The sequence below is a fragment of the Macaca mulatta genome, chromosome 8, assembly GCF_049350105.2.
Source record: "Macaca mulatta isolate MMU2019108-1 chromosome 8, T2T-MMU8v2.0, whole genome shotgun sequence".
Classification (NCBI taxonomy): Eukaryota; Metazoa; Chordata; class Mammalia; order Primates; family Cercopithecidae; genus Macaca; species Macaca mulatta.
Window position 1 is genome coordinate 84270331 of NC_133413.1, and position 14654 is coordinate 84284984.

A 14654-nucleotide genomic window follows, 5' to 3' on the forward strand; every position below is an offset into this window, starting at 1 on the left:
ATTGAATGTAAATGGCCTAAATGCTCCACTTAAAAGATACAGAATGGCAGAAGGGATAAGAATTCACCAACCAAGTATTTGCTTTTTTCAAGGCACTCACCTAACACATAAGGACTCACATAAACTGAAGGTAAAGGGGTAGAAAGAGATATTTCACGCAAACAGACACCAAAAGCCAGCAGGAGTAGCTATTCTTACATCAGATAAAACAGACTTTAAAGCAACAACAGTTAAAAGAGACAAAGAGGGACATAACATAATGATAAAAGGACTAGTCCAACAGGAAAATATCACAATCCTAAATATAAATGCATCTAACACTGGAGCTCCCAATTTACAAAACAATAACCACTAGACCTTAATAAACAAGACAGAGGGCAACATAATAACAGTGAGGGACTTCAATACTCCACTGACAGCACCGGACAGGTCGTCAAGACAGAAAGTCAACAAAGAAACAATGGACTTAAACTATATCCTACAACAAATGGATTTAACAGATATATACAGAACATTCTACCCAACAACTGCAGAATGCACAATCTAGTCATCAGCACATGGAACATATTCCAAGACAGACCACATGATAAGCCACAAAACAAGTCACAGTATATTTAAGAAAATCAAAATTATATCAAGTACTCTCTCAGACTACAGTGGCATTGGACATCAACTGCAAAAGGAACACTCAAAAGCATGCAAAAACATGGAAATTCGGAATGATTGTTGGGTCAACAATGAAATCAAAATGGAAATTTAAAAATTTGAACTGAACAGTAATAGTGACACAGCTTATCAAAACCTCTGGGACACAGAAAAAGCGGTGCTAAGAGCAAAGTTTACAGCACTGAACGCCTACATGAAAAAGTCTGAAAGAGCACAAATAAGACAATCTAAGGTCACACCTCAAGAACTAGAGAAACAATAAACCAAACCCAGCAGAAGAAAAGAAATAACAAAGATGAGAGCAGAACTAAATGAAATTGAAATAAAGAATACAAAAGATAAATAAAACAAAAAGCTGGTTCTTTGAAAAGATAAACAAAATTGATAGAACATTAGCAAGATTAACCAAAAAAAGAAGACAGAAGATCCAAATAAACTCAATTAGAAACAAACAGGAGATATAACAACTGATACCACAGAAATACAAAATATCATTCAAGGCTACTATGAACACCTTTACACACACAAACTAGAAAACCTAGAGGAGCTGGATAAACTCCTGGAAATATACAACCCTTCTAGATTAACCAGGAAGAAACAGAAACTCTGAACTGACCACAGCAAGACTGAAATGGTAATTTTAAAACTGCCAACAACAATAAAAAAAAAAGCCTAGGACCAGACAGATTCACAACTGAATTCTAACAGACTTTCAAAAAAGAAATGGTATTAGTTTTATTGGCACTATTCCAAAAGACAGAGAAAGAAGGAATCCTCCCTAAATCATTCAATGAAGCCATTATCACCCTAATACCAAAAACAGGAAAGGACATAACAAAAAAAGAAAGCCACAGACCAATATCCCTGATGAACATAGATGCAAAAATCCTCAACAAAATACAAGCTAACTGAATCCAACAGCATATAAAAAAGGTAATTCACCATGAACAAGTGGGTTTCATACCAGGGATGCAGGGATAGTTTAATGTCCACAAGTTATGATACACCACATAAACAGAATTAAAAACAAAAACCACATGATCATCTCAACAAGGAAAAAACATTTGACAAAATCCAGCATCCCTATATGATTAAAATCCTCAGCAGAATCGGCATAGAAGGGACATACCTTAAGGTAATAAAAGCATCTATAACAAATCCACAGCCAACATTATACTGAACAGGGGACAAGTTGAAAGCATTCCCCCTGAGAACTGGAACAAGACAAGGATGCCCAATTTTACCACTTCTATTCAACACAGTACTGGAAGTCCTAGCTGGAACAATTGACAAGAGAAAGAAATAAAGGGCACCCAAATCGATAAAGAAGAAGTCAAATTGTTGCTGTTCACTGATGATATGATCGTATACCTAGGAAACAGTAAAGACTCATCCAAAAAGCTCCTAGATCTGATAAATGAATTCAGTAAAGTTTCAAGATACAAAATAAATGTACACAAACCAGTAGCTCTGCTATATGCCAACAGCAACCAAGCTGAGAATCAAATCAAGAACTCAATCCCTTTCACAATAGCTGCAAAAAAATAAAATACTTAGGAATATACCTAACAAAGAAAGTGGAAAGAACTCTACAACAAAAAACTACAAAATACTGCTGAAAGAAATCACAGAGGATACAAACAAATGGAAACACGTCCCAAACTCTTGGATGGGTAGAATCAATATTGTGGAAATACCATACTGCCAAAAGCAATCTATAAATTCTATTCAATTCCCATCGAAATACCATCATCATTTTTCACAGAACTAGAAAAAACAATCCTAAAATTCATATGGAACCAAAAAAGAGCCCACATAACCAAAGCAAGACTAAGCATAATGAGCAAATCTGGAAGCATCACATTACCTGACTTAATACTATATTATAAGGCTATAGTCTCCAAAACAGCACTATACTGCTAAAATAGGCATATAGACCAATGGCACAGAATAGAGAACTCAGAAATAAAGCCCAATACTTAGAGCCAACTGATTTTCATCACAGCAAACAAAAAATATAAACTGGGGAAAGAACACTTTCCCCAGTTTATATTTTCAACAAACGTTGCTGGGATAATTGGCAAGTCACATGGAGAAGAATGAAACTGGATCCTCATCTCTCACCTTATACAAAAATCAACTCAAGATGGATCAAAGACTTAAATCTAAGACCTGAAACCATAAAAATTCTAGAAGACAACATTGGAAAAACTCTTCTAGACATTGGCTTAGGCAAAGCCTTCATGACCAAGAACCCAAAAGCAAATGCAACAAAAACAAAGATAAACAGATGGGACTTAATTAAACTAAAAAGTTTCTGCACAGTAAAATAAATCATCAGCAGAGTAAACACACAACCCATAGAGTGGGAGAAAATCTTCACAAACTATGTATCTGACAAAGGACTAATACCCAGAATCTACAAGGAACTCAAATCAGCAAGAAAAAAATAATGCCATCAAAAAGTGAGCTAAGGATACGAATAGACAGTTCTCAAAAGAAAATACACAAATGGCCAACAAACATATGAAAAAGTGTTCAACATCACAAATTATCAGGGAAATGCAAATCAAAACCACAATGCAAAACCACCTGATATGGTTTGGCTGTGTCCCCACCCAAACCTCATCTTGAATTGCAATCCCCATAATCCCCATGTGTCAACAAAGAGGCAAGGTGGAGGGAATTTGAATCATGGGGGCAGTTTCCCCCTTGCTGTTCTCATGGTAGTGACTGAGTTCTCATGAGATCTGATTTTTTGTACATGTTTGGCAAGTTCCTCCTTCAGTCATTTTCTCTCTTGCCACCTTATGAAGAAGGTGCCTGCCTCCCCTTCACCTTTTACCATGACAGTAAGTTTCCTGAGGCCTCCCCAGCCATATAGAACTGTGAGTCTTTAAACTTCCTTTCCTTTATAAATTACCCAGTCTCAGGAAGTTCTTTATAGCAGTGTGAGAACAGACTAATACACCACCTTACTCCTACAAGAATGGCCATAATTTAAAAATAAAAAAATAATGGATGTTGGTGTGGATGTGGTGAAAAGAAACACTTTTTTTTTTTTTTTTTTTTTGAGAGGGAGTCTCGCTCTGTCGCTGACTGGAGTGCAGTGGCGCAATCTCAGCTCACTGCAAGCTCCGCCTCCCGGGTTCACACCATTCTCCTGCCTCAGCCTCCCAAGTAGCTGGGACTACAGGTGCCCACCACCATGCCCGGCTAATTATTTTAGTATTTTTAGTAGAGACGGGGTTTCACCGTGTTAGGCAGGATGGTCTCGATCTCCTGACCTCGTGATCCACCCACCTCGGCCTCCCAAAGTGCTGGGATTACAGGAGTGAGCCACCATGCCCGGCCGAAAAGAAACACTTTTATACTGCTGGTGGGAATGTCAACTAGTACAACCACTATGAAAAACAGTATGGAGATTATCTTTAAAGAACTAAAAGTAGAACTACCATTTGATCCAGCAATCCCACTACTGGGCATCCACGCAAGGAAAAGAAGTCATTATATGAAAAAGACACTTGTATATACATGTTTATAGCAGCACAATTCACAATTGCAAAAACATAAAACCAGCCCAAATGCCCACCAATCAATGAACAGATAAAGAAAATGTGGTGTACATATACACCACAGAATACTACTCAGCCATAAAAAAGAATGAAATAATGGCATTTGCAGCCACCTGGATGGAGTTGGAGACCATTATTCTAAGTAAAGTAACTCAGGAATGGAAAACCAAATGTAGTATGTTCTCACTTATAAATGGAAGGTAAGTTATAAGGACACAAAAGCACTGAGAATGATACAATGGGTCAGGCATGGTGGCTCACACCTGTAATCCCAACATTTTGGGAGGCCGAAGTGGGTGGATCACAAGGTCAGAAGATCGAGACCATCCTGGCTAACATGGTGAAACTCCGTCTCTACTAAAAATACGAAAAAAATTAGGCCGGGCGTAGTGGCTCACGCCTGTAATCCCAGCACTTTGGGAGGCCGGGGTGGGTGGATCATGAGGTCAGGAGATCAAGACCATCCTGGCTAACACAGTGAAACTCCATCTCTACTAAAAATACAAAAAATTAGCCATGCATGGTAGCACATGCCTTTAGTCCCAGCTACTTGGGAGGCTGAAGCAGAAGAATTGCTTGAATCCAGGAGGCAGAGGCTGCAGTGAGCCGAGATCTCACCACTACGCTCCAGCCTGGTGACAGAGCGAGACTCCATCTCAAAAAAAAAAAAAGATACAATGGACTTTGGGGACTCTGGGGAAAGGTTGGGAGAGGGATGAGGAGTAAAAGACTATGCATTGGGTACAGCATACACTGCATGGGTGATGGGTGCAACAAAATCTCTGAAATCATCACTGAAGAATTTATCAATGTAACCAAACACCACCTGTTCCTCAAAAACTATTGAAATAATTTTTTAAAAAAATAACGATATATAATGTTGTTGGTATTGTATACAATGAGAACAACTCTTGAAAATTATTCTTAGGAGCTTAAAATGAGAACAGTCATTTACTTAGCAGTATTTTACATGCAAGTGGTTTGGGGAATTTGTGGTGGGGTTTCTTTTTTTTTGAGACAGAGTCGTGCTCTGTCACCCAGGGTGGAGTCTAGTGGCGCAATCTCGGCTCACTCCAACCCCAGCCTGCCAGGTTCAAGCAATTCTCCTGCCTCAGCCTCCTGAGTAACAGGGACTACAGGTGCACGCCACCATGCCCGGCTAATTTTTATATTTTTAGTAGAGACGGGGTTTCACCATGCTAGCCAGGCTGGTCGCGGAATCCTCACCTTGTGATCCGCCCACCTTGGCCTCCCAAAGTGCTAGGATTACGGGCTTGAGCCACTGCTCCCAGCCAAATTTGTAGGTTTCTTAATAAATGTCATATAAATGTTCTAAACTGAATATCAAGAGCCAAGCTCGGTGACTCACACCTGTAATCCCAGCACATTGGGAGGCCAAGGTGGGCAGACCACCTGAGATTTTTAGTAGAGACAGGGTTTCACCATGTTGGCCAGGCTGGTCTCAAACTCGTGACCTCACGTGATCCACCCACTTCAGCCTCCCAAAGTGCTGGGATTACAGGCATAAGCCAACACACCAAGCCTCCTTCAGTTATTTTTATGCTACCGCCTATGTGTGTGTATAGGCATGGGCATATGTGTACTATTAATACTTGCTCACTCTGTTACTGGCCTGCTATAAATGAAACATACAACGAGCAGAACACATAGCACACAACATAACAGAAGGAGTCACTGCCATACCTGGGTTATTGTTAACATTACTTTTGGGTGGCTTCTGAACCGGTTTGGGAAGCGTAGATTCAGTCAAAGCTTTATTGGCAACAGCCTGTTGAGCCTTCTTTATACTGCTGCCTTCGGATTCCCATGTCTGCTCACCAAGACTCAGCTGCACTGAGAACATCTTAGAAAAACATAAATGGACAAAGAAAACATTAAGAATTTTCCAAGAAATAAAATGGGCTGTCTGAGAGAAAAATAAACATCATAGAATCAGAATTTTAGAGCTAGAGGTGACCTTACATACAGATCATATGCAACAAAATCTTACTCTACCTAGCGAAGAAATTTTAAGAGAGTACCAAATTCTGTTCTATCCTATCCAAAAGCTTAGTAGCAGACCTAGGTGTACATTTTGGGTAGAATAAATCGAGAAGCAATCTTTCCTCTAAATGGAATCACAATGTTAATGTCCTTCAAATGGTCCTCAAAAAAGTAGAATAAGTACAAAGAATAAGAGAAAACTATAAGAGAAGCCAAAAGACCATGTGTCTATAATTTATAAAATCTAATTCCTTGAATGTTACATTTAGCGCAATCTAGGCAATGAGTCAGGCAATTCTATTAAATATTGTACTACAAAAAAACTCTGAATCTCCACAACAAACATTGAGCCAATCACTAAATTCTGTCCATTTTAACATCATAAATATTTCTCAAATCTTCCTCTCTCTGCCAACTGGATCCAGCCTTTCATCATCTGTAGGCCGGACATAATATCCTTCCTGCTGCTAAAACTATCTTTCTAAAACACAAATCCAATTTCATCACCCCAATCAACAGCAGGTTAAAACCCTTCAACTGTTCCTGTTTTAGCATGGCACAAAGGCTCTACCTGTGCATCCTCATCTCACACACATCCTTCCTCTCACATGTCCTACATTCCATTCTCACTCTATTTCCATATGAGCCCCCAAAACCTATTCTTCACCTTTAAAATTTAGAATCAAGTTACATGATATGCACATAATTGGTTTCACTCCAGACTGCTTATTACTTTCTAGGAATACTAGGGATTAACTTAAAATTACTTATTAATTACAAAAAATATGTATTATTGCAGAAAGGAGATCAGATACCTTCACTAAGTCAGCATCACCAATAATCATGCAAATTGACATCATGTACCCCCTGATACGATCCAATGAGAAGTACACATCAACAACCATGTAGTAATCTTGGCCAAAAATGTTTAATCTGAATCTAATCATAGGGAAACAATCAGAGAGATCTAGATTACAGGATATTCTATAAAACAAATGGCCTAGGCTCCAAAAATGTCAATGTCATAAAAGGTAAAAAAAAAAAAAAAAAAAAAAAAAGGCAGGGAGGACATTAAAGAGACATGAAAAGACATGATAAATACAACTCATGATCCTTGATTATATCTGAAATGGGAAGGGGAAAAAAAAGCTATAAAGGACATTTAGAGAAAAACTGGGGAAATGTGACTATGAACTATATATTAAGTAATAGGTTTAGCCAGGATTAAATTTCTTGTGTGATTAACAGTATTGTGGTTATGAAGAAGAACGCCTTTAGTCTTACAAGATAGACATGTAAGTATTTAAAAGTGAAGTGTCATGGTAGCTGAAATTTACTTTCAAATTGTTCAAGGAAAAAGTGTATGTCAATATAGAGGGAGCCAGAAATAAAGTAATGTAGCAAATGTGGCAAATAAATTAACAATCAGTGAATCTAAAACATACATGAGTGTCTATTACACCCCTCTTTCCATTTTTTCTGTAGATTTTTAATTATTCAAAATAGAGAATTGGGATTTGTCATTTGAAATTCACAACATAAACATACCTGTTTAAAGTGATTAATTTTTCTTTTATTCTAATTCAGTTTAAAATATATACCTAAAATGTATCTTTAATATCTGTCTGGTTTCGCAATGATTTTTCAATGACTAGCTCTTTGTTTTCCTTCAAATTTCGGTATTTAACAAAGAACTTTGCCAAAAATAAGAAAGTTTGAAGGTTTCACATGATATATATAATATATATAATCTTACATATAGCTCATATGCTTGAAAACAGAAATACCCAAATAAATGACCTTGAGATTCCTGATTGCATCAGGAAAGCATATTAAATTTACTCTGCATGTCTCCAGATCTGTCCTCTCCCAAACAACAATCACATAAATCTAATTGTCTACTTGGTATTTCCACAAACTCAAGAGGTAAAGATCAAACAAAACATTGCCTGCTCCACTCTACCCGGTCCAAATCAGTTCACACCCCAAAATGTTGCATTCATTATCTACCAACAGTTCAGGTTCAAACCTCATTAGTTTCCTTTATCCTTGCCTTCCTAAGGCTTATTTAACATCTCATAACTCTTCCTTGTAATTTCTATTGTCACCTCCTTAGTCTAAGGCTCCTATATACTCAGACTCAGTATACTTCATTTAGCTCCTATCTCTTATCTTTCCTGCCTCCTAATCATCCAAATGTCACCATTTTCCCAATCTCATGAGCCAGACACCTTCGAGAGGTCTTCCCTTCTCTCCTGCTTCCAATTAACAACTATTGATTCAACTTAAATGTTTTTCAGACCTGGCCTCCTTTCTTTATACTAAGATATATACATGCACCAATGTCTTAGTGGAGAATATCAGTACCTCTCCCCTAAACTATCACAATACCAGCTGTGGCATATAAGAAATAGGTATTTGGTCTGTGGCCCTGGTTCCTAACACAGAGCTCCCAAAACCTTGTAATTTCTCGAGGGACAGGAGAGCTAGGAGCATTTTTGTTCTAATATTTGGTCTTTGATCCCAATTTCTAACACAGAGCTCTTAAATTACTTGGAATTTCCCGGGTGACAGGAAATTTGTATTCTAATGAGCCAACTCTTGGCAGGCCCCTGGATAGAGAGCTAGTCTGAGGGCTAGTCACCAGAAAAACTAAGCCATGGTTAGAAACTTCATTTTTAGCCCCACCCCATTCCTATCCGCCATGGAGGAAAGAGGGGCTGGAAACTGAGTTAATAATCAATCATGACTATGTGATGGAGCCTCCGTAAATATCCCTAAAAGATAGGGTTCAAAAAGCTTGCAGGCTGAACACACTGAGGTGCTGCAGGGTGGCACACCCAGACAGGGCTTGGAAGCTCCATTTCCCTTCTCACACACTTCATCCTATGTACTTTTTCTTTTTTTTTCCCCCAGAGATAGAGTCTTGCTCTGTTGCCCAGGCTAGAGTGCAATGGCACAATCTCGGCTCGCTGCAACCTCCACCACCCAAGTTCAAGCAATTCTCCTGCCTCAGCCCCCCAAGTAGCTGGGATCACAGGCACACGCCACCACGCCCGGCTAATTTTTGTATTTTTAGTACAGATGGGGTTTCACCATGTTGGCCAGACTGGTCTCGAACTCTTGACCTTGTGATCCACCTGCCTCAGCCTCCCAAAGTGCTGGGATTACAGGCGTGAGCCACCGCGCCTGGCCCTCCTATGTACTCTCTATCTGGCTGTTCACCCATATACTTTAGAATATCTTTTATAACAAAACTAGTAAATATAAGTATGCATTCCCCTGAGTCTTGCGAGCTGTTATAACAAATTATGGAACCTGAGAAGAGGGTGCTGGGAACCCCCAGTTTACAGCCAGTTGGTCACAAGTTTAGAAGACCCAGATTTGTGACTGTCATGTGAAGTGAGAGCAGTGTTGTGGGACTGAGCCCTTAACCTGCAGGGTCTACACTAACCATGTGCAGTTAGTGTCAGAATTTAGTTAAACAGTAGGACCATCCAGTCAGTGTATGGGGACAATTCAAGAATTTGCTGGCGTGGGAAAAAACCCCACATATTTAGTGTCAGAAATGAAGTATTACAGCCAGGTGTGGTGGCTTATGCCTGGAATCCTAGCACTTTGGGAGGCCAAGGTGGGAGGATCACTTGAGCTTAGAAGTTCGAGACCAGCCTGGGTAACACAGAGAGAGCTCGGCCCTACTAAAAATGTAAAATATTCTCCAGGCATGGTGGTGTGCACCTATAGTATCAGCTACTGAGGAGGCTGAAGCAGGGAGATTCCTTGTGCCCAGGAGATCAACGCTGCAGTGAGCTATGACTGCACAACTGTACTCTAGCCTGGGCAACAGAGCAAGACCTTATCTCAAAAACAAATTTTTTAATTAAAAAAAAAAAAATTTAAGTGCAGTGTTGAAAGTATAGAAAAAAAAAAATTCTTTCTACTATCTTAAAGCAGTTCCCTTAATATCAAACTTTCCCACTGAAACTACCATTCTCACCACCATCAACATGAACTTTCTGTAAAATGTAAGTATTTCCATGACAATCTTAAGCTTTTCTAAAATCTCTCTTAAGATTCCTACTACAGTAAAAGTTTAGTAGTTTTAAGACGGAATGCTGGAGACTGTTTATGAATTTAAGCCACAGCTTGACCATTTACTATGTACAACACTGGGCAGTCAATTATTCTTTCTAACTTTCAGTTTCTTACCTCTTTAATGAAATGGGGCCAATAAGAACACATGGTTAGTTATGAAAATTAGGACGAAATGGTGTAAATGCCCCCATTTGAAAGTCAGAGATTGTCAAACTAGATAAAATGCAAAATCAAACTACATGCTACCTAAAAAAAAACTGTACTTCCAATATAAAAGCACATACAGTTTTAAAGTAATAGGACAAAAAACATATACTCACATAAATCAAGGAGAAATTAGAATGGCTATATATATCAGACTAAGTGGATTCCAGAGTAAAGACTGTTACCAGTGGTAACAAAGGTCATTTCATATGAATAAAGAAAGCAATTAAGAAGACACTGTTATCCTAAACATTTAGGCACCTAATAACACAGCTTAAATAAATGAAGCAAAAACTGACAAAATTTAAACTAGAAAATTGACAATTAAAGTCAGATTTAATACTCCTTATCAAAAACTGATACAAGCAAAAAAAAAAAAAAATCACCAAGAATATAGTACAGTTGAACAATACCATCAGCCAACACAATCTGATCAATACTGTTAGAATACTCCAACCAAGAAAAGTAGAATATACACTTGTTCTCTATTGTTCACAGAGCGTTTACCAAGACGGACCATTTTCTGGGCCACAAAATAAGTCTCAATAAATACAAAGAATTCAGACCACACACAAAGTATGTTCACTGGGTAAAATTACAGAGCAGGGTAGAGAAAAATTACAGAGGAGGGTAGAGTAAAATTACAGAGGAGGGTGGAGCAAGATGGTGGAATAGAAGCATATCCCAATCATCACTCCCACTGGAACACCAAATTTTAACAACTATGGACACAGAAAAGCACCATTACAAGAAACAAAAATCAGGTGGACAATAACAGTACCTGGCTTTAACTTCATATTGCCAAAAGAGGCATTGAGGAGGGTAGGAGAGTCCTGAATTGCCAACACCAACCCTCTGCCACACTCCCAGCAGCAGCCATGTGGTGTGGAGAGAAAATCTGTACACTCTGAGAAAGTAGAGCACAGTATTGGAAAACAGTACATTAAACTCAGTGCTGCCCTGGCACAGCAGACAATGAAGACGTGCTGGGCTCAGCCAGCACCTGCATAGGGAGGGAGGATCTGGACCAGCACGAACCGGAGGGGAATTGCCCATCATAGCAGTTGGAACTTGAATTTCTTGGCAAGACTTGCCACCACAGGCTGAAGTGCTCCAGGGTCCTAGATAAATCTGAAAGGCAGTCTAGGACTATACTTCTAGGCAACTCCTAGTGTGAGGCTGGGCTTACAGTGAACTAGGACGGCACACAACCTAGGCAGACACCAGCTGGAATGGCTAAGGGAGTGCTTATGCCATCCCTACCCTAACCCCAGGCAGTGCAACTTATAGCAATGAAAGTGTCTACTTCCTTCTGCTTAAGGAGAGGAAAGTGAAGAAAAAAGAGAACTTTGTCTTATATTTTGGATATCAGCTAAGCCACCATAGGATAAGGCACCAGGCAGAGCCGTGAGGCCCCCATTCCAGGCCCTAGCTCCAAGACAACATCTGTAGACACACCAGGGGCCAGAAAGGAACCCACTGCCTTGAAGGTAAGAACTCAATCCTGGCAGGATTCATTACCTGCTGACCAAAGAACCAATGGGTCCCGAATAATCACCACTGATACCCAGGGAGTATGCAGTGGGCCCTGGGCTCTGACATGTGCTGGTTTCAGGGGTGACCCAGCACATTCCCAGCTATGGTGGCTACGGTGAAAGACTCCTGTTTAAGAAAAGCAGAGGAAAAAGTAAAGGGAATATTGTTTTGTGCCCTAGGTACCAGCTCAGTCACAGTGGGGAAGAGCAAAAAGCAGGCTCTTGGGGTCCCTGAGTCCACACCTACGCTGGACAGCATTTCCGGATCTACTTCAGGGAGCCCACTGCCCTGAAGGGTGAGCCCGTGGACCAGTGGTGGTGTTGGTAGCCACAAGGAGAGGTTCCTGTGCCTGTGGAAAGGGGAGGGAAGAGTGGGAGAACCTTTGTATTATGGATTGAGTGCCAGCTTAGCCACAACAGAAGAAAACATCAGGTAAATTGCTAAGGTTTTTGATTCCAATCCCTGGCTCTCAGACAGCATCTCTGGACACACCTGGAGCCTGAGGAAAAACCCGCCACCCTGAAGGGAAGGGCCTTGGGCAAGGCCAGTGCTGTGCTGGCTTCAGGTCTGACCCACAGCAATCCCAGGGATGATGACCAAAGAGGGGCCTGCATCACCACACCCCCAATTCCAAGTGACTTAGCCCTCCAATTTGTTTGGGAGACAGTAAGGAAAAAGAACAACAATCTCTGCCTGGTAATCCTGAGAATTCTTCCAGATCTTATCCAAGGCTGCCAAGGCTATACCTCTAACAAGTCTCCAAAAGCCACAGCATTGTTGGGATTGGGGCCCACGATCGTTCAAATTCCTGAAAAGCCTTCCCAAGGACAGGCATAAACAAGCTCAGACTCTGAAGACTACAGTAAATACCCAACTGTTTAAAGCCCAGACACCAACCAATATCTACAACCATCAACACCATTCAGGAAAATATGACCTAACCAAATGAACTAATATAAAGCACAAGGGATCAAACTTGGAAAAAGAGAGATATATGACGTTTCAGGCAGATAATTCAAAATAGCTGTTTTGAGGAAACTCAAAGAAATTCAAGACAACACAGAAAGGGAATTCGGAATTCTTATCAGATAAATTTGACAAAGAGATCAAAATTAAAAAGAATCAAGCTTATATTCCAGAGTTAAAAATGCAACTGACATGATGTGGACTACATCAAAGTCTCTTCTCATTAAGAAGAGACTCTTCTCTCTTCTCTTCTTAATCTCTTCTCATTAAGAAGAAAGAATTAGTGAGCTTGAAGACAGGCTATTTGAAATTACACAGTTAGAAAAGACAAAAGAAAACAAAATAAAAAGCAATGAAGCACACCAAAAACATCTAGAAAATAGCCTTAAATGGGCAAATCTAAGATTTACTGGCCTTAAAGAAAAGGTAGAAAAAAAAGGTAGAAAAAGAAGTAACAGTAGAAACTTTATTCAAAGGGATAATAACAGACAATTTCCCAAACCAGAATGATAACAACATTCAAATACAAGGTTATAGAACACCAAGCAGATTTAACCCAATGAAGACTACCTCAAAGCATTTAAGAATCAAATTCCCAAAGGTCAAAGATTTAAGAAAGCATTTAAGAATCAAATTCCCAAAGGTCAAAGATAAAGAAAGGATCCTAAAAACAGCCAGAAAAAAGAAAAAAATAACATACAATGGAGCTCCAATACAATTGGCAGCAGACTTTTGTTTTTTTGTTTGTTTTGTTTTGTTTTGAAACAGAGTCTCGCTCTGTCACCCAAGCTGGAGTGCAGTGACACAATCTTGGGATCTTGGCTCGCTACAATCTCCACCTCCCGGGTTCAGGCAATTATCCTGCCTCAGCCTCCCGAGTAGCTGGAATTACAGGTGTGCACCACCATACCCAGCTAATCAGCAGCAGACTTTTCAGTGGAAACCTTAAAGGTTAGGAGAGTGTGGCAAGACATATTTTAAGTGCTGAAGGAAAAAAACTTTCACCTAGAATAGTATATCTGGTGAAAATATCCTTTAAGTACGAAGGCGAGATAAAGACTTTCCCAGACAAACAAAATCTGAGGGACTTCATCAACACCAGACTTGTTCTACAAGAAATGCTAAAGGGAGTTCTTCAATCTGAAAGAAAAGGGTATTAATGAAAGAAGAAATCATCTGAAGGTACAAAACTCACTGGTAATGGTAAGCATACAGAAAAATACAGAAGAGTATAACACTGTATCTGTGGTGTATAAAGTACTCTTAACTGAAGTAGAAAGATGAAATAATGAATCAATCAAAAATAACAGCTACAACAACTTTTCAAGAAATAGTGAAATAAGACATAAAGAGAAACAACAAAAAGTTAAAAAGCAGGCAGCAGGGACAAAGTTAAAGTGTAGAGTTTTTATTAACTTTCTTTTTGCAAGTTTGTTTATGCAATTGTGTTAAGCTGTCATCAGTTTAAAATAATGGGTTATAAGATAGTATTTGCACTGGCGCAGTGGCTCACACCTGTAATCCCAGTACTTTGGGAGGCCGAGGCAGGTGGATTGCTTGAGGCCAGGAGTTTGAGACCAGACTTGCCATCACAGCGAAACCCCATCT

General features: G+C 39.6%; 1 protein-coding gene across 42 annotated transcripts in view; it reads right to left on the minus strand.

Annotated features, from left to right (window-relative positions):
- The window catches only part of STAU2 (staufen double-stranded RNA binding protein 2), a 332176-nt gene that overhangs the window by 267840 nt on the left and 49682 nt on the right, over positions 1-14654 (minus strand). For 32 of the 42 annotated variants that reach the window (XM_028852747.2, XM_077943823.1, XM_077943829.1 and 29 more), the window contains one exon: positions 5946-6105. The exons of the other annotated variants lie outside the window; for them this stretch is intronic. In XM_028852747.2, coding sequence (XP_028708580.2) covers positions 5946-6105 — 160 coding nt within the window. The remainder of the gene's footprint in view (positions 1-5945; positions 6106-14654) is intronic. 42 annotated transcript variants of the gene reach the window in all.